Source organism: Sinohyriopsis cumingii, chromosome 14, assembly GCF_028554795.1.
Source record: "Sinohyriopsis cumingii isolate HCF-2022 chromosome 14, ASM2855479v2, whole genome shotgun sequence".
Taxonomy (NCBI): domain Eukaryota; kingdom Metazoa; phylum Mollusca; class Bivalvia; order Unionida; family Unionidae; genus Sinohyriopsis; species Sinohyriopsis cumingii.
The window spans coordinates 27,745,818-27,772,905 of NC_142974.1; the positions used below are offsets into that span (position 1 = coordinate 27,745,818).

The 27,088-nt window shown below is 36.5% G+C and overlaps 1 protein-coding gene and 1 long non-coding RNA gene across 7 annotated transcripts in view; one reads left to right on the top strand and one right to left on the bottom strand.

Moving 5' to 3' along the window:
* Positions 1 to 1,186: 1,186 nt before the first annotated feature.
* LOC149783478 (uncharacterized) lies at positions 1,187 to 7,955 on the bottom strand. The gene is made up of 2 exons (XR_016413606.1): positions 7,788 to 7,955; positions 1,187 to 1,818 (listed from the first exon to the last, which is right to left on the bottom strand). It is a non-coding gene; the product is annotated as an uncharacterized LOC149783478 (long non-coding RNA).
* An 894-nt stretch (positions 7,956 to 8,849) lies between these two features.
* The window catches only part of LOC149783479 (heat shock 70 kDa protein 12A-like), an 80,981-nt gene continuing 62,742 nt past the window's right edge, over positions 8,850 to 27,088 (top strand). For 5 of the 6 annotated variants that reach the window (XM_089931732.1, XM_089931733.1, XM_089931730.1 and 2 more), the window contains exon 1: positions 8,966 to 10,715. In XM_089931732.1, coding sequence (XP_089787858.1) covers positions 9,681 to 10,715 — 1,035 coding nt within the window. In that variant the 5' untranslated portion in view covers positions 8,966 to 9,680. The other variant, XM_089931728.1, reaches the window with a different exon arrangement.

A 27,088-nucleotide genomic window follows, 5' to 3' on the forward strand; every position in this document is an offset into this window, starting at 1 on the left:
CAATCATTGATACATGTTGAGACAGGATTTTGAGTGTGATTTATGCAAGGGATGCATCAAGGTATTCGGAATGGATGAAGAAAGGCAGTCATCACTGTCCAAGGTTGTCAGTATGGTGTTCTGTTCAATGTACATGCTGTAAGTTTATAAGTTTTTTTTTCTTCCAGAGTTTATCTACAATGCTCTTTCAAGTAATTCTTAATAACAATTACTTTGTACATTGCAAACTCTACAACTTCCTTTGTTTGTATTATTGTGTGGACTTTAGTGTTAAGGTGTAGGTATGATGCTTAAATGGTTGTAAATTAGCTTTGCATTGATTTAAACAAAATTAATTGTTATGATATTAGAAAACCTCTCTTTCACCTGGGTCCAAATGAACTCCCATACCCACTGGTTACAAACATGTTGTTTCCAGTATAATGATTTTCAAAGGCTTAAATAGTCACTTAAAGAAATCAATGCCAATAAAAAAATAAATGCTTCAGAACTAGATATTTCTTTGCAGTAGGAATTAATAGAGGAATTGTTGTTCAATGCATAAGCAATGTTTTATTTTGTTGAAGGCGATCCAGAAATGCCCTAAAGTTGGTCCCCAGTTGCCAGATTTTCAAGATTGGCAAATTCGCTGAAAATGTTAATGCATTTGACTTTAGCTTAAAATCCCCACTGTATGGCATTTTCAGTTAAGTCAGGCAGTCAACGCCCCCACTATAAGGCATTTTCAGTAGAGTCACTAGCAAAGTCCCCACTGTATGGCATTTTCAGCACAGCCAGTAGTGAAGTCCCCACTTTATGGCATTTTCAATAGAGTCAGTAGCAAAGTCCTCACTATAAGGAATTTTCAGTAAAGTCAGTAGCAGTCAAAGCCCACAGTATAAGGCATTTTTAGTAAAGTCAGTAGCCAAGTCCCCAGACAATTTTAAGTCTTAGTTGTAAGAAATTATCCTTTATCAAGGACAAACTGGTGACTGGCTCTATACAATTTGCAATTCAAATGCTCAATGAGGATATAATCAGACACATACCTAGGGCTTGTGACTTATAAAGAATATTACTAGTACTGACTGATATTCCACAAGTCCTGACTCCAATTCCTTGTACCCAAAGTTTTCAACTAGTATTTGTCTCAACATGTTACAATTGCTGTACTTTCAATACAAAGAAACAAATAAACAAAATAATATTAAACTGATCTGTGTATTTATTCAGATTTCAAAATATTTCATGTGAAAAAAAATTCTCCAGGTCCTGTGTCAAGCATTATCCAACTGCTCTATCAATGTTCCCATTATTAATTACATCAGCAGTGTTGATATTCATTAGAATCTGAAGTGTGTCTTGCTTTATAAAGTTTTTCTTGACACTTTAGGTGCTGCTTAACATATTTAACAATTACACTATTGTCAGAGTGAGCTGGGGACACTATTATTATTATTCGTTTACTTTAACTTGAAAGGACATCAACAATGCATTAGCAATTAAAGATGACAACAATTCAAAATACCTACTTAAATATTTCTTATGAAATAATTTGTTGGTGTTTCCTTTAGTTCTTGACTCCACCAAGAGATGGCTTATTTTGTACTCATAGATACAAAAATCATTATAGACCATATTTGATCTCTTTATTAATTTTAGCACCTAAAAAAAAATCACATTTTACTTAAACTCTCTAGATTACAACAAAGTGTATTCAAATATTATGTATCCATGTTAGTCTTAATCCAATTGCTCAGACACTCATCACTGCCCCAGTTGCAACAACTGATAAAACAGTTCTTGACCCAAACAGACTGGTTCTCGCTGTTTTCAGTCCTGTGTGGATAGAAAATGTAAAATACTGTATTTTTATTTATTTCCATTTTTCAATATTGTAAATAAAAATCTTAATTTTAAAAAGCAGTAGGTTAAACTATAAAACATTACAAGTTGGCATTAAGAATTGTATTTTTGTCCTACTGACAGTAGAATTATAGGTATATTAAAGTAACCTTTTGCCAGTGCAATCAAAGTTCCCTCAGGCAAATTATACTTTTTTGACAAGATGATGTGCCTGTCACTTAGAATATAGAAAGGGAAAGGTCTGAAATTAGAGGTGCCACAGGCATCAGGTTATCAGATTCATTAAGCACTTCATTTTTTATATGTGAAACAGGCCAAGTCAGTAAACAATTTACTAATACACCATCAGAAAGCCTATTTGCTCCCCATAATTTACTAAGACACAAACAAAAACCTATTTGCTGCAAATTTAACTGATGTACAGGTTATACTTTTTTACTAAGGTGAAAAATCTGAATTAACATGCTTTCTATAAAATCAATACTAAATATACTAAACTGTCTCTCAATAACTGACAATGATACCTGAAAGGGTTTAAAAGTAAAATAGCAAGCTTATCTGTCCTTAACTAGAATATATAATGGGAAAAGCACAACTGATAGTAAATCATCCACATCATATTCATTTACGATGTTTGCACAGCATGTAACAAAACAGCCACATGTGTATGGACAGCAAATAATAAAACATTCACATCACATGATATCTCTACACAAGATCCATATCACATGATGTTCGCACAGCATTATATTTGTACAACATATAACAAAACACACATCACATGATGGCTGCACAATGTAATAAAACAGCCATTTCACATGATGTTTGTACAGCATGTAATACAACATTTATATCACATGATGTCTGCCCAGTATGTAATAAAATATCCACATAACATAACAAACTTTACGTATAGAATAAATCGTACCTAATAAAATATGGCATATAATTAGTGATGCAATAATAACCAATGTATTATCATAACAAATAAGTAAATATATATATATATATGTGTGTGTGTGTGTGTGTATGTGAGTGTGTGTGCATGTGTGTGTCTGTGCTGGTGTGGGCTTAACATAATTAACAGAAAGGTACTGGCAAGTTTTCTTATATACCCACACTGGCTCAGACTCGAACCCATGATGACAGAGGTGAGATGGCAGTGAGCTGTAAAGATGAGCACCTCAGACCACCAGGCCATTATGCACACTACATATATAGTGATATTTTTGCGCATGGGTGGGTAGTTATATTGCACAGAACTTTTTCAATACCTCTCTTCCATGTTTCAATTGCACAAAACATCATAGCCAATCATGTGACATATCGTTGTTTTTCTAAACATTACCCTAATGTTACTTGAGCTTTACATTTGTTACATTTTTCTGTATCTCTCATTTTCATTTGGTCAAAGCGATCTAACCCATATATTACTCTATCACATTTCCAGTCTGGTCTCTCAGTTTTAATTGCATGGAATGAACTTGTGAAGAAAAGGATACTGAATGGATGTTTGAATGATATTGTCTTGGACATAAAGAAAATCTGTACTTAAAGAAAGGCAATCTCATGACCTAATAATTAGCTTATAATGCAATTCCATGTGTACATTAATTGCAAGTTTGTGTGAAGGTATGTACAGTGGGACCCCGCTATAACGCGTTCCGTTATAACGCGAATTCGTATGTTGTGAAATATCCGCTTTTTTATTGTTGACATTTCTGGTAACGGAGATTAACTGGACAAGGCATTCTCTCGTAATCTGTCTTTCATCGGATTTTCAGCCGCTCGCTAGTAATTAATATATTTACAAAGACGCATTTGTGTGTGGATGGTAAGCAAAATTCCTCTTCTTTTCACTCAGAATTAAATCCTTCAGCACACTCACGTTTTCTGTAATAATCCATGTTGTCAGAACACCTGCATCTCTATCTTTTGTTGACCCTTTCTTAATTTTCAGACGCATGCGTAGAAGGCAGCATTACGCTGCTACCACAGATGTTAAAAAATATTTTAAAAATTCTTATTGGTTTATTCAGTAGGCATGGAGGGACAGTAACTAGAATAGTCTCAACGACAGCCAATTCTTTTAAAAATGTATCCAGATAAAACAGTTTGCTAAAATTTCAAGGGAAACAGATTACCTCTGAAGCACCGACTGTTATGAAAACTTACTCAGCAAATGGAAAAAATCCCCGTCTCAATCATACAATACAATTATTTGATGTTGCCGCCACAATAAGAAATGGGCAGTCGTTTGGTTCTCCAAAGCTGTTCTTTAGCGGCGATTCAAAAGCGCATGCAGCCTTCATCAAAGAAAGCTGACTACAATCTTTTAATAACGGCAAAGAAGTTTTCTTCAAAGGAAGTCAGTACCAAACTTAAATAAAAGTGATGGAATGTGATGGATTTTTGCATTTTCAAACGTGACTGGAACACATTAACTGTGCTGTGAAAGTTTCCTTTTTGTAGGGAAAAAGTTTATGCCAATGGCGGCTTAAAACGCAAACTAACTTTTACCAACTTTGAACGTACTTCAAAGTAAATGTGCTTCGTCATTCATTACGTGATTGTGCTATGTTTTTCCACTGAATTCAGACCAATATGACCTGTTACAAAATAAATGAATATTTTAAAGCTGTGTATGCAAATTTTCGATGGAATTACTTGTATTGTGGATTCAATGTATATGATGAGGTTCGCAGGTGAGTACACTGCGTTGATACTTTGATCATGCTATACATTAGACATTTATATATAAACAGTATTCACGTATATGTACCAATTCATGGTTCTCTAAATAAAGTATGATGTCGTCTCTCTTTTCACTACAGGTGTATTTCTCATTTAATATGCATTAATTCAAGATAGCAACTGTGCCAACGAAGCACATATTTTTCCGCCCGCATGTACTACCCCACCTTTTTTGTGTTTTTTTTTTTTTTTTTACATTTTCTTCAGCTAACTGAGTTGGTTGCATATAACACGATCCGGTTCATAACACGGTCGGATTCTATGGCTCCCAACTACCGTGTTATAGCGGGGTCCCAATGTATATAAGTGGGAATTCATTTATGTGCAGTGTAGGAAGATCTGTAGATAAGAGTGTTAGAAAGTATTAAGTGGCATCGGTGTATGCGTGCAAAGAGTGTGGGAAATAATATGTATAAGAGTGGGGAAAATTTGTTTATTAGTGGGGGAAAGTACGTGTATAAGAGTGGGGGAAAGTATGTGTATAAGAGTGGGGGAAAGTATGTGTATAAGTTGTTGTTGTTGTTGTAGGGTTTAACGCCATTTTTCAGCACACGATAGGCTATACATGGCGGCCAGTATTAATGGTGGAGGAAGAATCCGGGAAAACCCCAGAAAGAACCACCGACCCACGAGAAGCTACTGGCAAGCTTTCTCACATACCCACATTAGCCGAATCCAAGACTCGAACCCAAGGAAAGTATGTATATAAGAGTGAGGGAAAGTATGTGTATAAGAATGGGGGGAAAGAATAATGTGTATAAGAGTGGGGAAAAGTATGTATATAAGAGTGGGGGGAAAGAATAATGTGTATAAGAGTGGGGGGAAAGTATATAGTTGTATTTGTTGTAGGGTTTAATGCCATTTTTCAGCACACGATAGGCTATACATGGCGGCCAGTATTAATGGTGGAGGAAGAACCCGGGAAAACCCCAGAAAGAACCACCGACCCACGAGAAGCTACTGGCAAGCTTTCTCACATACCCACATTAGCCGAATCCAAGACTCGAACCCAAGGAAAGTATGTATATAAGAGTGAGGGAAAGTATGTGTATAAGAATGGGGGGAAAGAATAATGTGTATAAGAGTGGTGGAAAATATGTATATAAGAGGGGGGGAAAGTATGAATATAAGAGTGGGGGAAAGTATGTGTATAAGAGTGGGGGAAAGTATATGTGTTTAAGAGTGTGGGGAAAGTATGTGTATAAAAGTGGGGGAAAGAATGTGTATAAGAGTGGGGGAAAGAATGTGTATAAGAGTGGGGGAAGGTATGTGTATAAGGGGGGGGGAAGAATGTGTATAAGAGTGGGGGAAGGTATGTGTATAAGAGTGGGGGAAAGTATGTGTATATGAGTGGGGGAAGGCATGTGTATAAGAGCAAAATAATTGTTGTCTTCTTAGTTCAAAGTAAAATTTCTTTCCTAAATCTTAACTTCTGAGTTGGGGCATACAAGTAAGAGATAGTTATAATAAAAATAATAATAAATAGAAAAAAATTTGGATTATAAATAATTACTAAAACCGATATATATGATGTGATGTGATTTTCATTTTTAATGTAGCTTTAACAATTGTTCAGTCATATCGCTACGATGTCAGCAATGTGGCAGTTTATAGTGATGTCTAGCACTGAGGCATCATGCCGCAGACATATAGCATGATGTCCCACCCAGTCACATAATCCTGACACCAGGCCGACCAGTCCTAACACTAACCTCTTAATGCTGAACACCAAGCGAGGCAGCTGTTAGAAAACCGATATAAAAAAGTTACATCCTCACTTCTCTTGTAATGGTTATTAGTGTAAATGACAGCCGACTAGAGCTTTTAATACCATGTGATTGAGAGGTTTTAGTTGCCAACACCTATTTTAGAATCAGTTGCTGAACAACAACAAAACTGTATAATATACACAAATGCTAAATTAGAAATGCTCCCGGAATATACATGGTCAATTATTTGTTTCAAAGTCGTAGGACTGTATTGCTTCTATTATTTTTTTCTTTTTTATTTGAGTGTGTATGTGTGTACATTTTGTTTTTACTGATGTCGTAATATATAACCAGTTAATTTATTATTTATATTTTTCAAGCTCATGGACTTGTCCAGCAGTGGAGAACCTTTCGCGCGATCTTTCTTGGTGCATTAATGTATTCCATGACCTTATGGCAAACTGGTAGGTATAACGGTACCAATTGCACAAGTCCAGGTGGGCGGAGCTAAAGGTGCAGGAACATTGCATTCAGAATGAAAGAACAACACTAGCTGTGATTGGTGCATTATGTAAGAGTTGTACTTTCTGTTTAGCTTAAAAAAAAGTTGAGCCTTTTGGCAACATGTGAGTTTATGTTAATTTCTATCCAGATCATATTTTGTATTTTTTATGATTTTGTTTTTTAAATATGGTACACATGGCTGAAAATGTGCTTGTTGTGACTAGATAACTCTTACCCCTGTCTAGTTCCAGTAGAGGTATCTCTCTTAAATGCAATGGAGTAATAATAATAACAGTTTTAATGTGTACCGATAAGAACATTGAGTACCGCAATAATACAGCGTTCCAGGCTACTAAATTTATAAAGGTGATGAATGAAACAAATATAAAACCAATCATGCTTATTAACAACTTACGGAGAAGTAGCCCTGGACGCTGTATTATTACGGTACTTAATGTACTTATCGGTACATATTAAAACTGTTTTGCTATTGCTGCTTACTTATTATTTATGTTTCCAAGACTTTCCCTCTTTTTATTCCTATAAGAATGCTTTGTCAATCGAAGCTCGTAAATGTAAATATAACAGCATATGGTGACTGACATAGATTAACGTACCATGGGGGAACAACTCTATATTATCGCGGTATTTGCCTAACTTACATATGGTTCATTCTTTTTCATTGTAAACTTTTAAAAAATGTAGACATTTGAGAGGATATTGTACTGTACAATATTTGCATACTTACAGGCTACATCTTTACATATGCACAGGAGTCTGATGTTTTATCAATAAAGTACGGCGAAATCTCTAACAATATGAATTCCATTTATCGATAATATAAATAAACACAAGGAGTGCAGGCGTGACCACAACCCTTCGCTCGATTCAACTTTTCTCATGCGTCTTTTATCGCTTCAGAATCGCAAGAAGACTGAAAAACTAAACATATACATTCAAAAGGCAGTAACGTACCAACGCATAACTCTTAAATGACCATGTCCTGAATCCAATCCGGCGAATTAACCTTTATTTTCACCACTTTGGTCAAAATCCCTTTCTAGCAAAATCGGCTGGACGGAAGTAACGCATTTTACCAGTTTCTACCCTGCAGTAAACATGCGTCAAAGTCTAATATTTGTACCGAACACGGCGCAGAATCTTTCAATACTGGTGGCGCTCACCAGATAATATATACTTTTGAGAGAGTGACGTATGTAAGGTGAAGTAGTTCGCATTTAAAACATGCACAGTGGAGAGAATGTTTGCATACCTCTATGCTACATTAATGCAATGTGGATGATATTTCTTTTGGATATTGTACTTTTGGAAATTTTACATGATTTAAGCACACTGCTAACTAAAATGACTGCTCCCTTGTGTTAAAAAATCAGTCTGAATTAGTCTAAAGTACACTATACATAGCAGCTATTAAAATAGGGAAAATGAATTTTGCCAGACTAGACAATACCAGCTTCTGAAAGTGCAGTGAATGAATTACTAAATATATAAAATGTAAAAAAAAGTTATCGGCTCTTTTTATACAATTTACCTCTGAAGTTCAGGAAGTGAAAATGACCAAGTAGAGCTAGCACTTTTTTTGAAAGATGCACATTTGAAGTAAGGCCAAGCTGTATACTCTATAACCCATAGTACACCCATCAGTCATACACCAAAATAAAGGGAATTAAAGGTTCTTTGCATTATACCTAAGATATACAAGGTCTTTTCTAAATAGCCAGTATAACCAGTGAGGAAAGCCGGGGACATTCTTTTTCTTTAAAATCCTAACCCTTATGCAAAATGCGAAACTGTATAACGCCACTATTAGGGAAATTTATGACGGTTGATGACGTCATCAACCGTTATTTCTACTATCAAAACTTTGACTAAATATTTCTGTTCTGGAAATTTCAATAAAATTATAAAATGATACAATCTGAAATACAAAACAAGACAAACATTTTATCTTGTGAAATTAACTTTATCATGTTATTAGGCATATTTACTGCAGGGTAGAAACTGGTAGAATGCGTTACTTCCGTCCAGCCGATTTTGCTAGAAAGGGATTTTGACCAAAGTGGTGAAAATAAAGGTTAATTCGCCGGATTGGATTCAGGACATGGTCATTTAAGAGTTATGCGTTGGTACGTTAGTGTCTTTTGAATGTATATGTGTAGTTTTTCAGTCTTCTTGCCATTCGGAAGCGATAAAAGACGCATGAGAAAAGTTGAATCGAGCGAAGGGTTGTGGTCACGCTAGCACTCCTTCTGTTTATTTATATTATCAATAAATGGATTTCATATTGTTAGAGATTTCGCCGTACTTTATTGATAAAACGTCAGACTCCTGTGACATTTGTAAACATCTGCTAGACGACGCGCGTCCAAAATTAATCGGGAAATCCCGTTTGCCGCGATAATACAGCATTGGACCATATTATCTAGCGATAGACGGGTCTTGCAATATAAAAAAAAAAAAATCACTTCGTGTCCTAACCTGAGGCGTGTTTAGACTTGATTTAATTTGGGTACGTTTTTACTTCGGTACCTTTAAATTTAGTACGTTTTGGCTTGGGTATTTGGGTGGTTTTGGTCTTAAGTACGTTTTGACCTCTTACCTCCTCTCATCCTTGATGAAAACGGGGTCAAGGAGGATTCATTGAATTCATGACACTCATTCATACATATTGTACTTTCTCTTACCCCTCATCCCTCATTCTATTCAAGGCGAGGTAGCAATCACTGAACTGGTGACAAGCACGGAAGTAGTACGCTGTCCAACAGGTGGCGCTAACTTGTCTAAACCGGTTTGCTATACACGAATATCTATCACTATTGGCTGAACAAAACGAAAGTGCCCTCGAAAATGGCAGCAAATTGGCAGGAGTGTAGTATTTGTATGGATAGTTTTAAGAATCCTAGGCTAATATCTTGTCGCCATAGTTTCTGTTACAAGTGTTTGGAAGACTATATACGAGTTAACCTATGTAACGGTCGATTTAATTGCCCCATCTGCAGGACAAGTGTAGAATTACCGAAAAAAGGGATTTCGGCTTTTCAAAGGAACTTTTATATCGATACTGACTCGGATGAGAAATTTGCATGTGATCTTTGTGGTCCGAAAAACGTGGCTTGCAGTAGATGTTTGGAATGTGAGGAGAATTTGTGTCAGTCATGCTGTTATGCCCACGAAAAATCGAAAGGGACTAGGCATCACAAAATACGTGATCTGGGAACACTGGATTCTGAAATGAAAGGTAAAATTCGACAACGTATGTTTTGTAATCAGCATCCAGAAGAGGAGATCAAGCTTTTCTGCCAAGACTGTAAAATGCCTATTTGTTTAATATGCAAGGCGATTAAGCATGAAAACCATGCTACAAAATATGTCGCTGAAACTACAGCCGAAGTGAAAAAGATCCTAGATACGAAATTGAATCAAATCTCAGACAAGCTGAGATGTATCAAGGCCTCCACAGCAAAGGGAGAGGAACTGGATAAAAACATTAATGATGCTGAGCGGGAGGAATTAAAAGCAGTTGACGACCAGTGTTCACAATTACACAAAGCAATTGACCAAGAAGGGGCAAAAATGAAAGAAAAAATAAAAAGTGTTTACCACATTCTTAGACAGCAGAATGCATTTTTCAAAAGAGATATCGGGGATGAATTCAGCTCGTGTTCTAACATTAAGGACACAGCGCAAAAACTGAGAGATCAAGGAACAGACATGGAGATAATAAAGACTGGCCCAGATATTGAGCAAGTAATTTCTGCAGCAATGTTAAAGACTGATCAAACACCCAGTACACGTTTGGATAACAAACTGTTTTCGCCAGCCAAAATAAACGCAAGTATGCTGATTCCCTTGATTGGCATGATGCAAGATTCTACTGACGCCGTAAGTATCAATTATCGTAAATTTTAGCCACAATATGCGCTATATATGTAAGACATGTATTATTATCTTTGATCCGAGAAGTAATGTTTGTATTCCCAATGGAAATAATACGATACTTTTGTACTTATATTGGATTCAGTTCCTTCATGAAAGTATTTAGCTCAGATCGTTTACTATTCGAGCATTTCAACGATCTGTTAACGAGAGATGGTATTATTGATCATTTGGAAGAAATTTAATTGGACAAAGTTAGAGGCTGTATTAAGAAATATAAATAATATGTGTGGTGAAGTTGGTAAACATAAAACGTTGGCACGCCCGCGAAACAAACATTGATTCTGGTGAGTGGGAAATATTTGGCTTAATGTTCAGAGGAGAGAACACATTTGGAACTAGTCGGCGTTCTACTTTGGTTTGCTTCTGTGAGCTCAGAAACAAGTCATATTTGCCAGTTAGTATCTGTTGGTTTTCTGTCTCTTATATTGCAGCAGCATTGTTTTTTTGTTGTTTTTTTTTATTTTTAAAATTATGTTATATCCTTGCCATTTAGTTTTTATTTTAGTTTCGTGAACCTAACCCATAACGTGCAGTTAAAAGCATTATTTATTATTTAATGGCCGCCGCCAGAACACATCGTGTATTTGATGATTATGAGACGAACGAACTTGGTGATATAAATCATATCAAAGGGCAACGTATTCTTGCCAGAAGGATACACAACCTTGGCTATCTTACTTAGAACGTTTGAGGATATAATTCCGCAACTAGTAATAAATATAGCTTTAAGTTATGGAATACAGATTGGTCCTGTAGATCATCCGGCGCGTTTTTCTGCAAGCCATAATACATTCTGCTTAGGTTTGGAAAAACAAATAAAATGTGATACTACCTTATTAACACCCCTGTTCCAGTATACATATTGGTGTTTGGTGTTTATATTTTTGTATATTATTTTAATGAGACTTCATTCACAACAGAACTATAGTTGCAAGCATATTGCATGTTATGTAAATCAAAGTCATATCACTAACTGAAACAGGCATAAATTTTATGTACAAATGACGGTTCGAGCACAGCACATGCCACCCTATCATAACAAGGTTCATTTCAATAAGGAGTACCCCTGTTATAATAACCCAATTATGTGCCAGAACCGGCATCCATCTTTTGGGACAGCAGCAGAGAGGGCGATCAGACCACTTAAGGGAGTGGTCACCCTTGTGTTTGGACCAAACAAAAAACAGTGACCCTTCATAGAGGTCAATACCACATCTACGATTATTATTTGTCCCAAACAGAATTGTAGACGAACCCTCTCTGCTGCTATGTTAATTAAAAAATTGTTATATTAAAATAATGATACATCCAGAATCTCATACTGCAAGAATAGCACGAGAACGATTAGAAGCAATTAAAAAATTTCTTCCTGTCAGAGACTCATTTAGAAAAAACTTGCAAGCGCAGCAAGAAGCACAAGTTGAGTATGAAGAGGACACTAAAAAAACTGTTTAAACCCGTCACTACAGCTACTGAGAAAGTTTCAGCGGCTGTTGAAAAAACTATATGGGGAGATATTGCGGAGGAAGATGAGAAGAGGAAAAAGGGTATTTTTCCGGTATTAGAACAAACTGCGGCACAAACCGAAAAAATAGCAAGAAGAACTAAACAGACAAAGGAGATTTTACAAGGTCTTCCAGTTGATACAGCTGCGGCTCAACCTCTTCCCGTTGGTGAAATTCGTACTGAAATAGGTGAGATGAAAGATCATGTACCAGAAACAGGAACAGAAGAAATCGGGGAAAGGGTTGATGCAAAGGATAAATTTAATGAAAAACATATTAATTACATAAAGGAAATTAAAAATATAGATAAATTAGCTGAGTTTGCCGCACGGAGTTATGATCGTCGAAAAGAAGTTTTAAAAACCAAGTATGCCGATGATACTATAAGTCGTGAAAATTGGTACAAGTGGATATTTGTATACATTATGATGCTGACCAGGCTAGAGGCGGTGATACTAGATATATTGCGTTTATTAATGCAATAGATTTATTTTTTGATCAACTACAAAAACAACAACAAATACAACCTTCTCCATCACCGCAGCAACAGACAAAACAAACTCCATCACCGCAGCAACAGAAAAAACAAACTCCACCACCGCAGCAACAGAAAAAACAAACTCCACCGCAACAACAACAAATACAACTTCCTCGACCGAAATCTCCAGAAGAAGAATTTCACGATGCACCGGGTGCTACTGGCAGTGGTCTGGGAGATGATTTTGTTTGTCCTGATAATATCATTAATGATGTGTCACGGTTAGAGGTTCTCATAGGAGGAAAACGAGCCGGAAATAATTCACCAGAATAAATTAATGAAGCATCTGATATTTGTCGGCGATTATTTCAAGGTGGTATCATGGATATCGGCGTTTACCGAGAACTTATCGATGAACTTGCTGATGACTAGTTGTTAGATAAATGGTAAATAAAAATAAGATGATCATACATAATAATCATCGCAAACCTGTACAGGTCAGAGCGGTAAACTCACGATTACCAATCCATAGGGTTATTTACGGAGATGGACTTGGTGATGTTATTCAGGGTCTATTTAGAAGGATGGCTGCAAAAGCAATACCGATTGCAAAACAATTAGGTATGAAGGCTATTGAGGCTGTTCGTGAAAAAGCTCCTGGTGCAATTGTCAATGTTGCTGGTAAGGCGTTCTCGGCGATCAAAGAAAGACTAGCACGATTACTGCGACGAAAACAACAACCACCAGTGAAACTGGCAAGTACTGAGGTTATGCCAGCAAATGTCAGTAAAATAATAAATCAGGCTGCAAATCAAAAACTAGCGGAATTATCTGAAGAAGCAGAAAAAAATATAACAGCGAATTTAATGGCAGGAAGCGGTCTTCGTCGACGATGATCACCATTTGGAAAAATGATAATTACAATAAAATGTTTAAACGCATATCCGACCCAGCATTTGACATGGATACACCGGTCCTCAAAGATGAATCGGTACGTGATTATCAATTTTATTCCTATGACGCAAAACAACCAGATCAGCGGGGGAGAATCGAATTACAGGTTCATGATACAAGTAGATATGTTTTACCCGCTGCGGCGTTTATTGAAGTAGAAGGTGAACTTGTAAAGGGGGATAATACGGAATTATGGCACTGTTTGATAGCGCCACATACATGATTGATGGAAAAAATATTGAATCAATTCAGAAGAATGTTGATGTTGCTACAACAATGATTGGTCTAGCGAGATATTCTGACGACTTTATAAGATCGGCCGGTCCAACAATGATGTTTGCTAAGGATACCACCGACAACGCCAACCATAATCAGTATATCAAGTTACTCACACCACGGGATACTTCTGTTGCTAATCAGGCAGAAGCTGCCAACCCCGATCGTGAAACTAGACCAGATGGTGAATTTGAAATTATAAAGGGTATTGCCCCGACTTTCAACCTAGGATTTGCAACACGCCGAGCAGCGTTGTCGGGAAATAGTAGAAATTTCTCATGTGCAATTCCATTATCTCACATCTTTGGATTTTGCAGAAATGTTAGAAAGGTAATCTTTGGAGCTAAACACACAATTGTGCTCGCAAGAAAAAGTGATGATAATGATGCAATCTGGCGAGGTGCTGGTGTTGCTGCTGATGTTGATGCTGGTAAAGTAAATATAACAAAACTTTCATTGTGGATGCCAGTAATAACACCATCAATTACTGAAGAACAAAAATTACTATCTTTTATGGATCAAGGCGGTAAATCATTGATATCATGGTTAACAGTAACCACAGATGCTGCTCAAAGCAATGTTAATGGTTTATTTACATGGCATATAGCATCACAACAGGGTGTTTCTTCACCACGACATATTTTTATTGCACTGCAAGATAATGCTCGGATGAATAATCAAAGACATTCACATATGATATTTGATAACCTTGGAGTTAATGAAGTTTCCTTGCGGATAAATGGACATCAAGAACCGGCTGAGGATATATTGTTAAATTTTAATCAAAATCATGTAGTGCGTGCATATCATCGTTTGATGTCATTCATGGGACATGATCAGAATGTAGATACTGGTTTGCAAATATCACAATTAGATTTTACAGGTCTATATCCGATTTATTATTTTTCGCTGGAGCATCTTGATTTATCCAAGCAATCTGTCGTTGATATACACTTTCGAGCTCGTGTTACTAGACCTCCTCCTGATATAGCTGGTCCACCACTTGTTCGCGGCTTCTACAGAGCAATCGCGGTCATACTTAGCGATAAAGCCGTGTTACTTGAAGGCGGTAGTGGTCGAATGAGAGTCGTTGATGCACCAGTGGAAAATCTTTAATTATTCAGAAAAATATTATTTATATAAAAATGTCTTATAGTCATGTTAATGTTACTCTGACTCCTGGTCAGGTAAAAAAGCTTCAATCAAAAACCGCCAGCAAATGCGGAACTAAAATATCACTAAAACGAGATCAGATTAGTGGTGGTCCAAACAAATTATCGTTGACAAATAATCAGATTAAACATTTCAATAAAGCCCTGGAATCAAAAACTGGAGTTCAATTTCATCTTTCCCCGAGCGCCATCAAAGACATGGTTAAAATAGGTGGTATATTTCCACTTCTTGCGGCTATTCCAGCGTTAATAGCTGCTGCTGCTCCAGCCGTAGCAAAAGCAGCCGCGTTAGGTGCTGTTGGAACAGCTGCTGGAATGGCTCTAAAGAAAGCAACAGGAAATGGATACAAAAAGCGGGACGCGGCTTAAGATTGCCAGGATCTCGTTGGGGGAGAGGTCTAAGGCTTCCACGTTAGACGTTCGAGCATCAAATTTTGATTTACTTGATGCTGCTAAAAAATTAAAAATAAAAGCCTTTAGAGGTGTTTTTATGCGAGATCAATTACCGAAACAACAAAACAAACTCGAAACAGGTATTATTAATCTAGACTCGAATTCAGGACTCGGTACTCATTGGGTATCATACGCTGTTGATCCGCATGGAATCGTTTATTTTGATTCGTACGGGTTAGCTCCACCCGTTGAATTTATCAAGTATGTCGCACCACTTCACGCAAGAACCTCTGGTTATAAAGTTTGGTATTCAACGCTACCCACACAAACAATGACAGATCTGCCAATATGTGGCCGTGAAGTAATTAATGTACTCGACGCTATATCAAAATCATCCAAACCACCACATAAAGTTGTGCATGATTATACAAGTAACCGATTCGTTGAGCGTAAAGCGTTTTAAACAACAGGTCTTATTATAATGGTTGATATTTACGGAAGAAGATCCTCACGCGTTAAGAAAAAGTTCGATGACGTTGATCTGTCGAAGTATGCGACTAAAGATGACCTCGCTGATATCATGAACCTGGCTGGAGTTGACCCAGATGAAGTTGTTATTTTTCAAGATCGATATGGTAAACTAAAAACGAGCAATATCAGATGGAATGATATAGTTCGACGAGTACTTGGTGCAGTTCGGATAATATTCCCGTGTTTACTGACAGCGGCAAAATCAGAGATTCAAGTATATCATTTGCAGCAATTAGAAATGAAATTGCAAGAAGCGTTGCTAATCGCGTGAAAAACACCGGCGACACAATGACGGGTGAACTCAGCATGAACGGAAATAAAATAGTAGTTTTAAGAGATCCAACATCTGACGAAGACGCAGCAACAAAAAAAAACGTCGACAACGTGGATGGAAAACTATCCACGCTGCGGGCTGAGTATGATGTTCACGTGGGCGCTTTTGCAAGATTTCGAAGAAATTTTCAAAAAACCGACGAATGCATAGATAAATTCTTTGGCACTCCGCACGCCATTGATATAAAACTCGTTGATATCAAAACTAACCTAGACACGATCAAACAAACACAGCAAGACATCGTAGCGGGAATTCCTGAGATCGTCAACAAAACCAATTTGATTAAAATTTCAGCTGAAATAACTCCCGGGCATATCACAAACATCGTATACACGGTATCATCGGGATTTGCACATGGGCACAGCAAAATAAAACTATCAAATATACAGCAACAGTAACTGGCGTGTACAGGTTGTCCGTGTTCAGTGCTGCAAAATTTGAAATATTTACAACGTTTCCATAGCGTCATCCAACGGATAGGTTTTCCGGGGTTGTATCTGTTATATTAAATAGCGGAACCGAAGAAATTTTTATCCTGGAAGCAGCTGATGAGAAATTAACCGCAACATCTTACTGGTGGTGTTTGGAATGTGTTGCTGAAACACCTCAATTGGTTACTGCATAAAAAATATATGAATGGTGTACAATACAGGTACAATCAAGCGCGTGAATGGCAGGCGGCGCTAAAAGATCAAGTCGATCAATATACAGTAAAAGTAAAAAAATATCGACGACGATTAGGTATCGTTGATGTAATTGTTTATTCAGTATCCGCTGTTGTTGCTGAAACCGGTGTCATATTATCAGCGGTGACAATGATGGCACCAGCAGCTGTAACTATTTGTATTTCAGCAGCAACAACTATTGCAGGTGTGCTTAATATCATCGCAAAAAAAAATATGTACTTGCACGAACAAAAAATTATCCGATTACATAATAAAATTACACACAGCGACGGTAGCATACTCGAAATTATCCTGGTTGTTATCAGCGAGTCTCAGTGATGGAATTATATCTGATTTCGAGTGTTCAATGATGACTAAAATATACGTCGAAGGTATCGGTATTAAAGATACAAGTATTAATAATGACAGAATTACTCCAGCAGATCGTGACCAACACAACTCCGCCAAAGATAACGATGATCTCGGTAAGTTCGTCTAATCCTGAATTTAGTGTTAATTTTCCTACTGCAATTCCAGTAAAAGAAATAGCACTAGCGCAATTACGGGTATATTACAGCTGGCCAAATATCGATCAAAATCATTTCATGGTACACCAGCAAATAATTCGCTTGTATTTGCTAATAAAAATAAACCCGATGGAACACCTGACTGGGTTGTTGTTGGAATACCAACTGGCAGTTATGAGGTCGAACAAATCAATGAGGAATTTCAGCGTATAATAAAATAAATAACCGGAAAAGAAGCAAAAATATCAATTAATGTTCATGAACCAACACTGTCTTCTACAATCGAAATAAACTCGCCTGATTACGTCGTTGATATTTATCAGTCCACGATAAGATCCGTAATAGGTTGGCCTGATATTACGCCAGAATATCATGGACCATCAGAACCGAATTTTGGTGAATTTCTCACGGACGAAGCAAAACTTATAACAGTTCCAGGATATCGATTTTCTCGCCAATATCCAGCATGGAGAGATTCTGTTGCTGCTGCTGGTGGAAAACTTATTACACCAATATTTCCTCATTTTGTTGTTGTTGATGTGACAGCTTCAACCACAACTGTTGGTGAAAAATATGTCAGGATTATATCCGACGAAATTAAGGCCGAGTTTACAAATACATTAACGACATTAACACAGTTGTTTAAAAATTATATCCTGGAGTATCCTAATAACAATCTGAAAGAATAAATTATTGAAAAAATACAACATCTGAATCAAATTATATTAGATCTTAAATACGTTAATCGATATTTTATTGATGTTATAAATGAAAGCATTCTTCCGCTTAAGACGGGTAAAAGTACGAGACAAACCTATCTTGATCATTATAAAATAACAAGCGGATTTATTAGATTTTATACTACCAGGATTTGCCACCGACGACTTGACAAAATCACTCAAGGATCTTATCAACGAAAATTTTCCTAAAATAATCGATGATGGAAAAAAATAACTCCACCGGAGTTTATTCTTAGATATAATAATGATCCACTCGGCGGCGGCAGACACGTATCTCCGGGAATCGTTAATATAACCAGCACTCTCGTGGTCAATCTGGTTTGTGACGTAATCGATGGCAGCTATCAAATAGATCTCGGAAAATCAAATCAGGCTCAACAAGGATATATTTTATACACATTTACACCACAAGTTCCCCCCGGAAGTTTAATCGTGCAAGAACCAACTAATCCTGTGTATCTGCGGTGTCACAATAATATGTTAACACGAATAAATTTTAAGCTCACAGACCACCTTAATCCCTTAATTGACATACGTGGAGAAGAACTTGTGATAAATCTGTATGTGAAATTTTAAATATTATGTAATGTACCACACTTGAGGGTTTTTATACATGACAAAGAAGTACTTGAAAACACGGATCAATTTAGTTATTGATGAACACGGACACGAGGATTTCTTAACAGTTAGATGAGCTCCGTCGAGAACATTTGTAACAGAGATCAGACTCACTGCTGTATTAAATTCGATCAACTTAAAAAAAAATAATAATATTTCAAAATAAATAAAATATTTTTCTTTTATTACTGATATGGTGTTTGGTACAAAATAATCAGCCTTGCAAAAAAAAATATTTCTGAAATATGTTTTTATTCAGAAATATTTTTTTTCTGAAAATTTGATCATTTTACATAATTCTAGCCCATCAATTTCTGATCAAAGATCTACACGTGGTCAGCGTTGACAGGTACCCCTGTTACCAAAACTTTCATTTTCATTTTCACCAGAATTATTACTTTGGATCGTTTCACCAGTAACGGGGTTACTCGCTAACATAATTTTTCTTAATAGTCTTATGCGAGTACTAATTGTTTTCTTTTCCTCGTACTCGTGGGATAACAGCGATCTAATTCTTTCTACTGCGGCAGAGAGAGGAACGAATTCCTTCACCTGATTATCTTCTACGGTAGCTAGCGACTGAAACATTGCCGCCTGAATCCGTTTCATGAGCTTGTATTCAGATGATAGTGTGTGTGTTCCCTGGTTTTTACGTTCTTGTAAAATCTCAAAATCAGAAACTATTTTTTCAGGATTTAGTTCATCGGATATATTAATTCCATCTTTTTTCATGTGTAATATATAAATCTTTAAAATAAAAAAAAATTATCCCTATAGAACCCCTATCGAGTTCGTCGGGATGTTTCAAGGACAGTACAACGTATACAATGAATGAAGAACCCCTATCGAGTGTATTAGCGAGCTCAGATTATGAATGACGAGCCCCTATCGAGTGTATTAGCGAGCTCAGATTATGCATGGGACGGCACAAACATATAACTTAATTAAGGAAATGTATATATACAATGAAATGGATATATGCAATGAATATATACAAGGACAGTACAAACATATACGCTCAGCAAAATCTCACCCACAATAATCAATCCCGTGGGTGATACGAAAATATGTATCAACCACCGGTCGATATGGTGGTTGAATTTTGCTGAGCGGGGGGGGGGTCCCCCATTATTATAAAAATCGCAATTATGCGCACCACCAACAAGTTGTCAGCCATGGGGATTCGATCCTGGACCGCGAGCGTCACAGTCCAATACGATACTGATTGAGCCATCGAATCTTGTTACAAACATATGTTTCGGAAGTTAATATATAGCTAAGGAACCAATTTCAAATATACTTGCTCAAAATACAATTCTGAATTCAAGAAATACGTTTTCACCAAACAAGTTAGATTTATAAAAGCTGGATTAAGGAATTTCCTATTTACTATACCACGCCATCTATGATAGAACATCTAACTGTTAGATGTTTTCATCCTTCCTATAACATAACTGCTAGATTTTTTCATCCTTCCTATGACTATTACGAGATTTTCAGTCCTCTCTATATCTGTTCTATGGAGAAATATATATTACGAGATTTCCCACTCGTAAATCTGTATCCATGAACATGGTCAAGGGAGTATTTAGTTGTCAATATTGCTCGATAAAAAAAGTAACCACACATACGCACACAAATACGTAATCACACATACGTATACAGGTATATATCATGTATATTTCTGCTCTAAACAAGTAAAATGCAACTGATTTTTAATTCCAAACACTATATACACGTATTTCTGTAATCGAGTAAATACATGCAGGATCCCTGTACCGTAGATCTAAAATTAACCCGCCACGATCGATACAGACTAGATGCTGGATTCTACACTCTGTAAGCAGGAATATAAATGTCGGTTTTCTGTAGTTTAGATGTAATGTTTATGCTGTCTATGTGTTGTGTTGTTCTAAATGTTTCACGAATAGAACAGAAAAATACACGAACTGCATATTTTTGTAAGTTAGAAACCGTAGATAATTATGACCATATACCGAGGATCATAAAATTACCTCCCTTTCATGAGTCAAAAAGTAAGTAGTATATGGGGGAAATACTGTGACATAAATTAAAAAAATTAATTCGAGGTGGTAATGATAATTATTGATATCGGAAGGTGATTCTCTGTTTATATTTTTTCGAGAAAGCGGTTTTATATATATTTTCTGCTACTTTTTGTACTGAATGCGGGGTAATATCAAAATATTTCGCAGCTGAATGCATCGAACAAAATATAATTACTTCGCCAGTTTCTCTGTTTGTGGAATTTACCGCCCTTCTAGAAACTGTCTTACATCTTCCTGTATTACCACATGCAGAGTTCACGCTTTGCGTGACAACACGAAGGTTGGATAAATTATTGTTTTGAGGATCCCCATCAATATGATCGACCACTAGACCGTCATTGATCATCCCATTATGACATTCATACGTGAATCTATGACACAGATAATGTTTCTTTCCCCCCTCGTATGTGAACATTAGATAACCATGATTATTAATATAACCAACTGGTTTTTTTAACCTGCAGTGTCTGATGACACCATTAATATCTGATTCGTAATTCTTAATGACAGGATGTGGGACAAATATATTTTGCTCCATTATAATAATATTATTTGTTTAAATCATTGTTTGTCTGAAATCTTGATATATAATCCTTCACGGATTTTATAGCGTTTTCACTTTATTATTTTTTGTCATAATATCTTTTGAGTTCTCTCAACCGTTTTCCACCGCACTTTCCACATAATCCTGTTTTTCCTCGCACTCCAATACCACACTGCAGAAATGGTATTGGTCCTAGACTTCCTCGTCGTATACTTTGTAAGTGCATCCAACAAAATTCCTTTCTGCAGGATTTATTGCATCGATTTACTGAGCCGATCATCAACCATTTGCATTGAGACATTGTATATATATGATTTTCTTTATTTAAATATTTAATTATATGAATGAGTTTGAGAGATTATCTCAAACTAGGCCTGTTAAATATAAATTCAACCTCGACAGATTATCTCCAGACTTGCCAGTGCGAGATTTGGTTGATCCGAAAAATAAAAGTTTGATCTCGAAAATTCACGACGCCAAGAAAGAATTTTACACGGATGGTGCATCTCATACATGGTCAACGTTCAAGATTATACGCAATACTGTCAAGGACGCCACAGTGAATGACAAGCGAGCGGCAACTATCATTAACTACATCGCTGAGTATGAGGGCAATCAAAAATATTTCTTCAGAGTAAAATTTATTGTATTAACAGAAACAGGTAGTTGGATTGTCCGTGACAAATATGATCCTGTCCTTGGCAATAATAAAACTGTCATATTAAGTAAAAATTCCAGACCAGGTCTACTGACGGGTATTGACAAACCGTATTATGAGCTAGCGTATCCTGTAACAGTGGTTATTTATGGAATCTATGAGATAAATAAAAAACCCAACGTTGATAAACTGGCACCCATGAAATTTTCAAGGTTAAATTGTGTAGCCGAACGAGTAATAGAACACTTTACAAACGCGATGCGTGGAAATGGATTAACTGATTTAAGGCGTAAAAAATAAACTCGTGGGCTGATTCAGTTAAGGATACCGTTGCTACAATAAAAGATGTTGCTGAGTTAGGAAAAATATTAAAATTTCCAATAACCGTAGCGACAATAACGGGAGAGGTACTGTACGAATCTAAATATAAATCGAAAGGAGCTCCAATAAATATTATTGATCATAACGCGCACGCATGGACCAACGCAATAACAATATTTCCACGTGATCGAACTGTTAGATTTTACCCCTCAGATATGAGTATGTTTGATTTTATTAACGAAATAAGTAAAAACGATCCTGTATCAGTATGGTTATTTAAAAGTAATGAGGAAGGTGAATTTGATCAGTTTGTTAGACCAAATGGTGAAATATATCGAACAGAATCCCTCCATGACGAGATGAAAAATCTTGCGGAGAAGTTTTTAGAGTACAAGCACGCGGAAAATACTGACAAATTACTTACTAATTGTTTTACCGTTCCATCTGTTGCGGCTCATTTTGCTAGAGAAAAAAATTCATGGAAACCAACACGATTTGATTTACTCGAGGACGTACGCGCAAGTTGCGTCGAATACGGACATGGCGGATTATGGAATACCAAATATAATTACAATGATGTTATTTCGGTTGATATGGTTGCATGTTATCCAGGAAGTTTTCTAGGATACGGAGATTGTTCTGTGTACTTTAAAAGATTTGGTCACCCAACAAACGAGATGACGTGAGTGGCAATTAATGGACCATTACCTGATTTTGATCTGACTGGATTCGCCTGTATTGAATCATTCGAGTTTAACGAAAATCTTCACAAGATTTGTTATGTTTGGTTTGGTAGACATTTTTGTGAAAAACGTTGGGCACCTATAGTTTTATTACGATATGTGCTAGATTGTGCGATACTGACATCGTTGGTGGTCAGTGAGGAGATTATATCATATCATGCACAGACCAAAGTTTGGTTGCCCATGTCAGATTCTATCAATCTCGATGAAGTTATTAGCGAGTTTAAGGAAAAATGTCCTGATGTTTCCGAAGATGATATTCCTAAAATTCTCGAGATTAAACTCAAAACCGCAAAAGATCTCGGTAGAAAAATTATAGGTAAATTTACTCAAGGTGGTGCATATGATCATAGAAGACATCACGCACGATTAATTTTAGATGATGCCGAGTACGATTTTATAATCGCTGATACAACAGCGAGAAATATATTTGTAAATCGAGAAAGTGTTTATTTATCCGACGGAACAAAATTGGGTACGATCGTTAGTTACATAAATGACGTCTCCCCACAGTATACTCATCTAAGATCTTCCATGTTGGCTTATGTTTCCATAAATTTATTATCGATGATTAATAGATTTCCTGAGACCGCAGTCAGAGTCGCAACAGATTCGTTTTATATTTCAAGTAAATATTTAGAACCTGTTATGAAATTTACAAGTAATGATGAACGATGGAGTTCGTGGAGGATAAAAAAGAATTATTACACAATTATACAGAATCAGCAGATGTTCCAATGAGAGATTTTTATCGTAAGGGTAAAAAATATCAGAAATGTCGAAAGCGCCATCATGGAGTGATCCAATAACTAGATATAAGACAGTATATCTCAATGGACCTGGTGGATGCGGAAAAACGACTCGAGCAATTAATGTTTTTAGAAATTCAGATATGATCGTGCTGACACCCACACATAGACTTGCACGCGAGATGAAACAACGGCAAGTACAATCGTGCACGTATCATAGTTTCTTTCGGTGGCGCGGGGATACATGGACTCCTGAACGAATGGGAGAAAAATATATACCTAAAATAATTATTTAGGACGAGATATGTACGGTGTCGTTGGATACATTAAAAACGTTTCTTGATTGGTTGCTGACGAAAAATACCGCTATAATAATGTGTGGCGATCATGGTCAACCGCCACCTTTTCTTGGACCATCTCCACATGATTGGTTAAAAAATTTCGTTGATTATTACGAAGAAATAGATAATGATCATAGAGCTCTCAATGCAAATTTAAAGGAGTTTAAAAAATTAATCAGATTACAATCAAACAAAATTCAGTGTGAAATAATACGTGGAGTGATCTCGGAGACCTCAATGAGTGATTTTTTAAATTTATGGAGACCCACCGATTTGATAGTAGCAAGCAGAAAAATAATCAGAGACGATTTACAACAGCAGTTATTTCAACTACATAACAAAAAATACTCAGAATTGCCCGTACCGTTGTGTTATAGACCATCAGATACACGAAAACAGAATATTAATGTTGATATTCCAGGACAGACTGAAAAACAGAATCTCGTATTAAATGATATTGTCGCCGTTGATATCAGTGTGGTCGAAGATGCATTACGCGCTGACAAATTTCCATGGGTGTTGGGATACACCATGACGATCCACTCGTCTCAGGGATTAACTATTTCTGACACACGAGTCTGGATTGTAGACGATCGTATCGAGTGGTCAAATTTAGTTTATTTATCGGTATCGAGGGTCAGAAAAATATCTCAATTACGTAGAATTGTAATTCCTGAAATCGTTGATAAATTTAACATCATCGATGATGATATAATAAGAAAAAAATTAATCGGATACAAACAATCTGATAAAAAAATAAACGTGACTTTGATCTTGATGCTGAATTTATTATTGAGCTAAAATAGCAGCAGAATAATCATTGCGCAAGTTGCAAATGTATAATGCTGTGGAGGTATTCGAGTAATGATTCAAGACAATTTACCGTAGATAGAAAAGATAATAGTCGGGGTCATACACGAGAAAATACCATGTTGACCTGTCTTGAGTGTAATCGACGTCGGGGTGCTGGCACTAGTGCTAGTTAAGTGATTGCGGTGGTAGTTGTGTATCCGCGGGGATTCTTTGTGGTTGTTCACGTGTAAATCCACGTTGAGGAGCAGCCGAATCTAATCTGTAGATTGCAGGTCTACCTGAGGATCTTGTCACGGTGGATATTTTGTGTGTGGTAACACTCCAAATAGGATCAGTCGCTCTCGCTTTACCACCTTCATCACCCAATATTTTTTGTTTTTCAACATCTTTTCGTTGTGTTGGTATATTTTTTTTTTGTAATTGCATTAATGGGTTTCATGTTTGTTGTTCGTGTAATCTCATTATTTAATGCAGCTATCACGCTTGGTAATCTTGCAACCCACTCGCGAGATCTTTTATCCTGAATAAATTCCCTCGCGTATTGATATCCAAATAACCGCTCAGCGAGTGTTCGATTAAATCGCTCAATAATTGCCTGATCACGATGAATTGCAGTATGACCTCCTCGTATTTTGGTATTATGTTGTTTCATCAACGATGATACTGGACCAAGAAATTCCTTACCAGGATCAACCTGTAATAATTGTGGCCATCGTAATGGTCCTCGTTGATAAATTCGTTCAAACGCATCGGCTACTTCACATGATGTTTTCGCTGATAGCGGCTCAGCTTCTTTATATCTACTTGCAACATCAACTACAGTTAGCGCGTATTTGTATGTTTTTCTACGCACAGTATCATGCGGTAAAAACAGAATATCAGCTTGATGAACTTCATTAGGAACACTGACATCGAAATACGCGTACTGAATTCGTTTCGGTGGTGGTAGATAAATTTGCCATATTGCTTGTTTGGATAACCACGTTTTAACAGTAGAATGTTTAACCGCTGCTGCATCAGCAAGTTTACCAATTGCTGCTTTGCCTCTCCAGTATCCTCTTGGTGAATAATAAATCGATTCCATTATTAATTACCAGAACCAAATGCTAATTTACCTTTCATCGCGGATCTTACTAACCAATTAGCTAATGATTCTCTAATATTTTTATTTTTTATGGAATTTAACGCGTGAATTAATTTCACATCTGCAATATGTCTGTCTTGTAGATTTTTACTTTTATAAGCTACATCATGAGCGTGACAAGCTCGATCAATAGCGTTTATTGGTTCCTCGCCTGGTTTTGGTTGATCTTGATTATCGAGCCTGATATCAAGTCTGGTACCAGGACCGTAATAATTATATCCTGGTAGATGTTTTTCTCCGCTGTATTTAGCCCATGGAGTTCCTGGAAACTTTGACATCAAATTAGTAATATCACCACCGCGCTTATTAGGTAAAATCGAAAATTTCTTTCTACCGCACACAGAACATTTTCCACCATACGCTATTTTTTTATTTTTTGTTGTAACCGTAGCTAAATCAGTAGTTGGGGTTTAAACTCTACAGCGTAAGCAATATAAATTAATGACATAATATATATGGATATAATTGATTTCTCAGCAACAAGAAAACGAGAGCCAGTTAAACACCACCCTGCGTTACCAAATTCCATCAGAATGATTATCATAGGACCATCTGGATCGGGTAAGACGCAGTTATTACTTAATCTGATAATGAGATGGTTGAAATGGGATAAATTGTATTTAGTAGCACCATCCGCTGATGATCAACGATGTTATGATGTACTTAAAGATTTCAATGAAAACGCGCGATTACTTGATGAAGGTAATGATGTTATAGAGTTTATAACCGACATTGATGAAG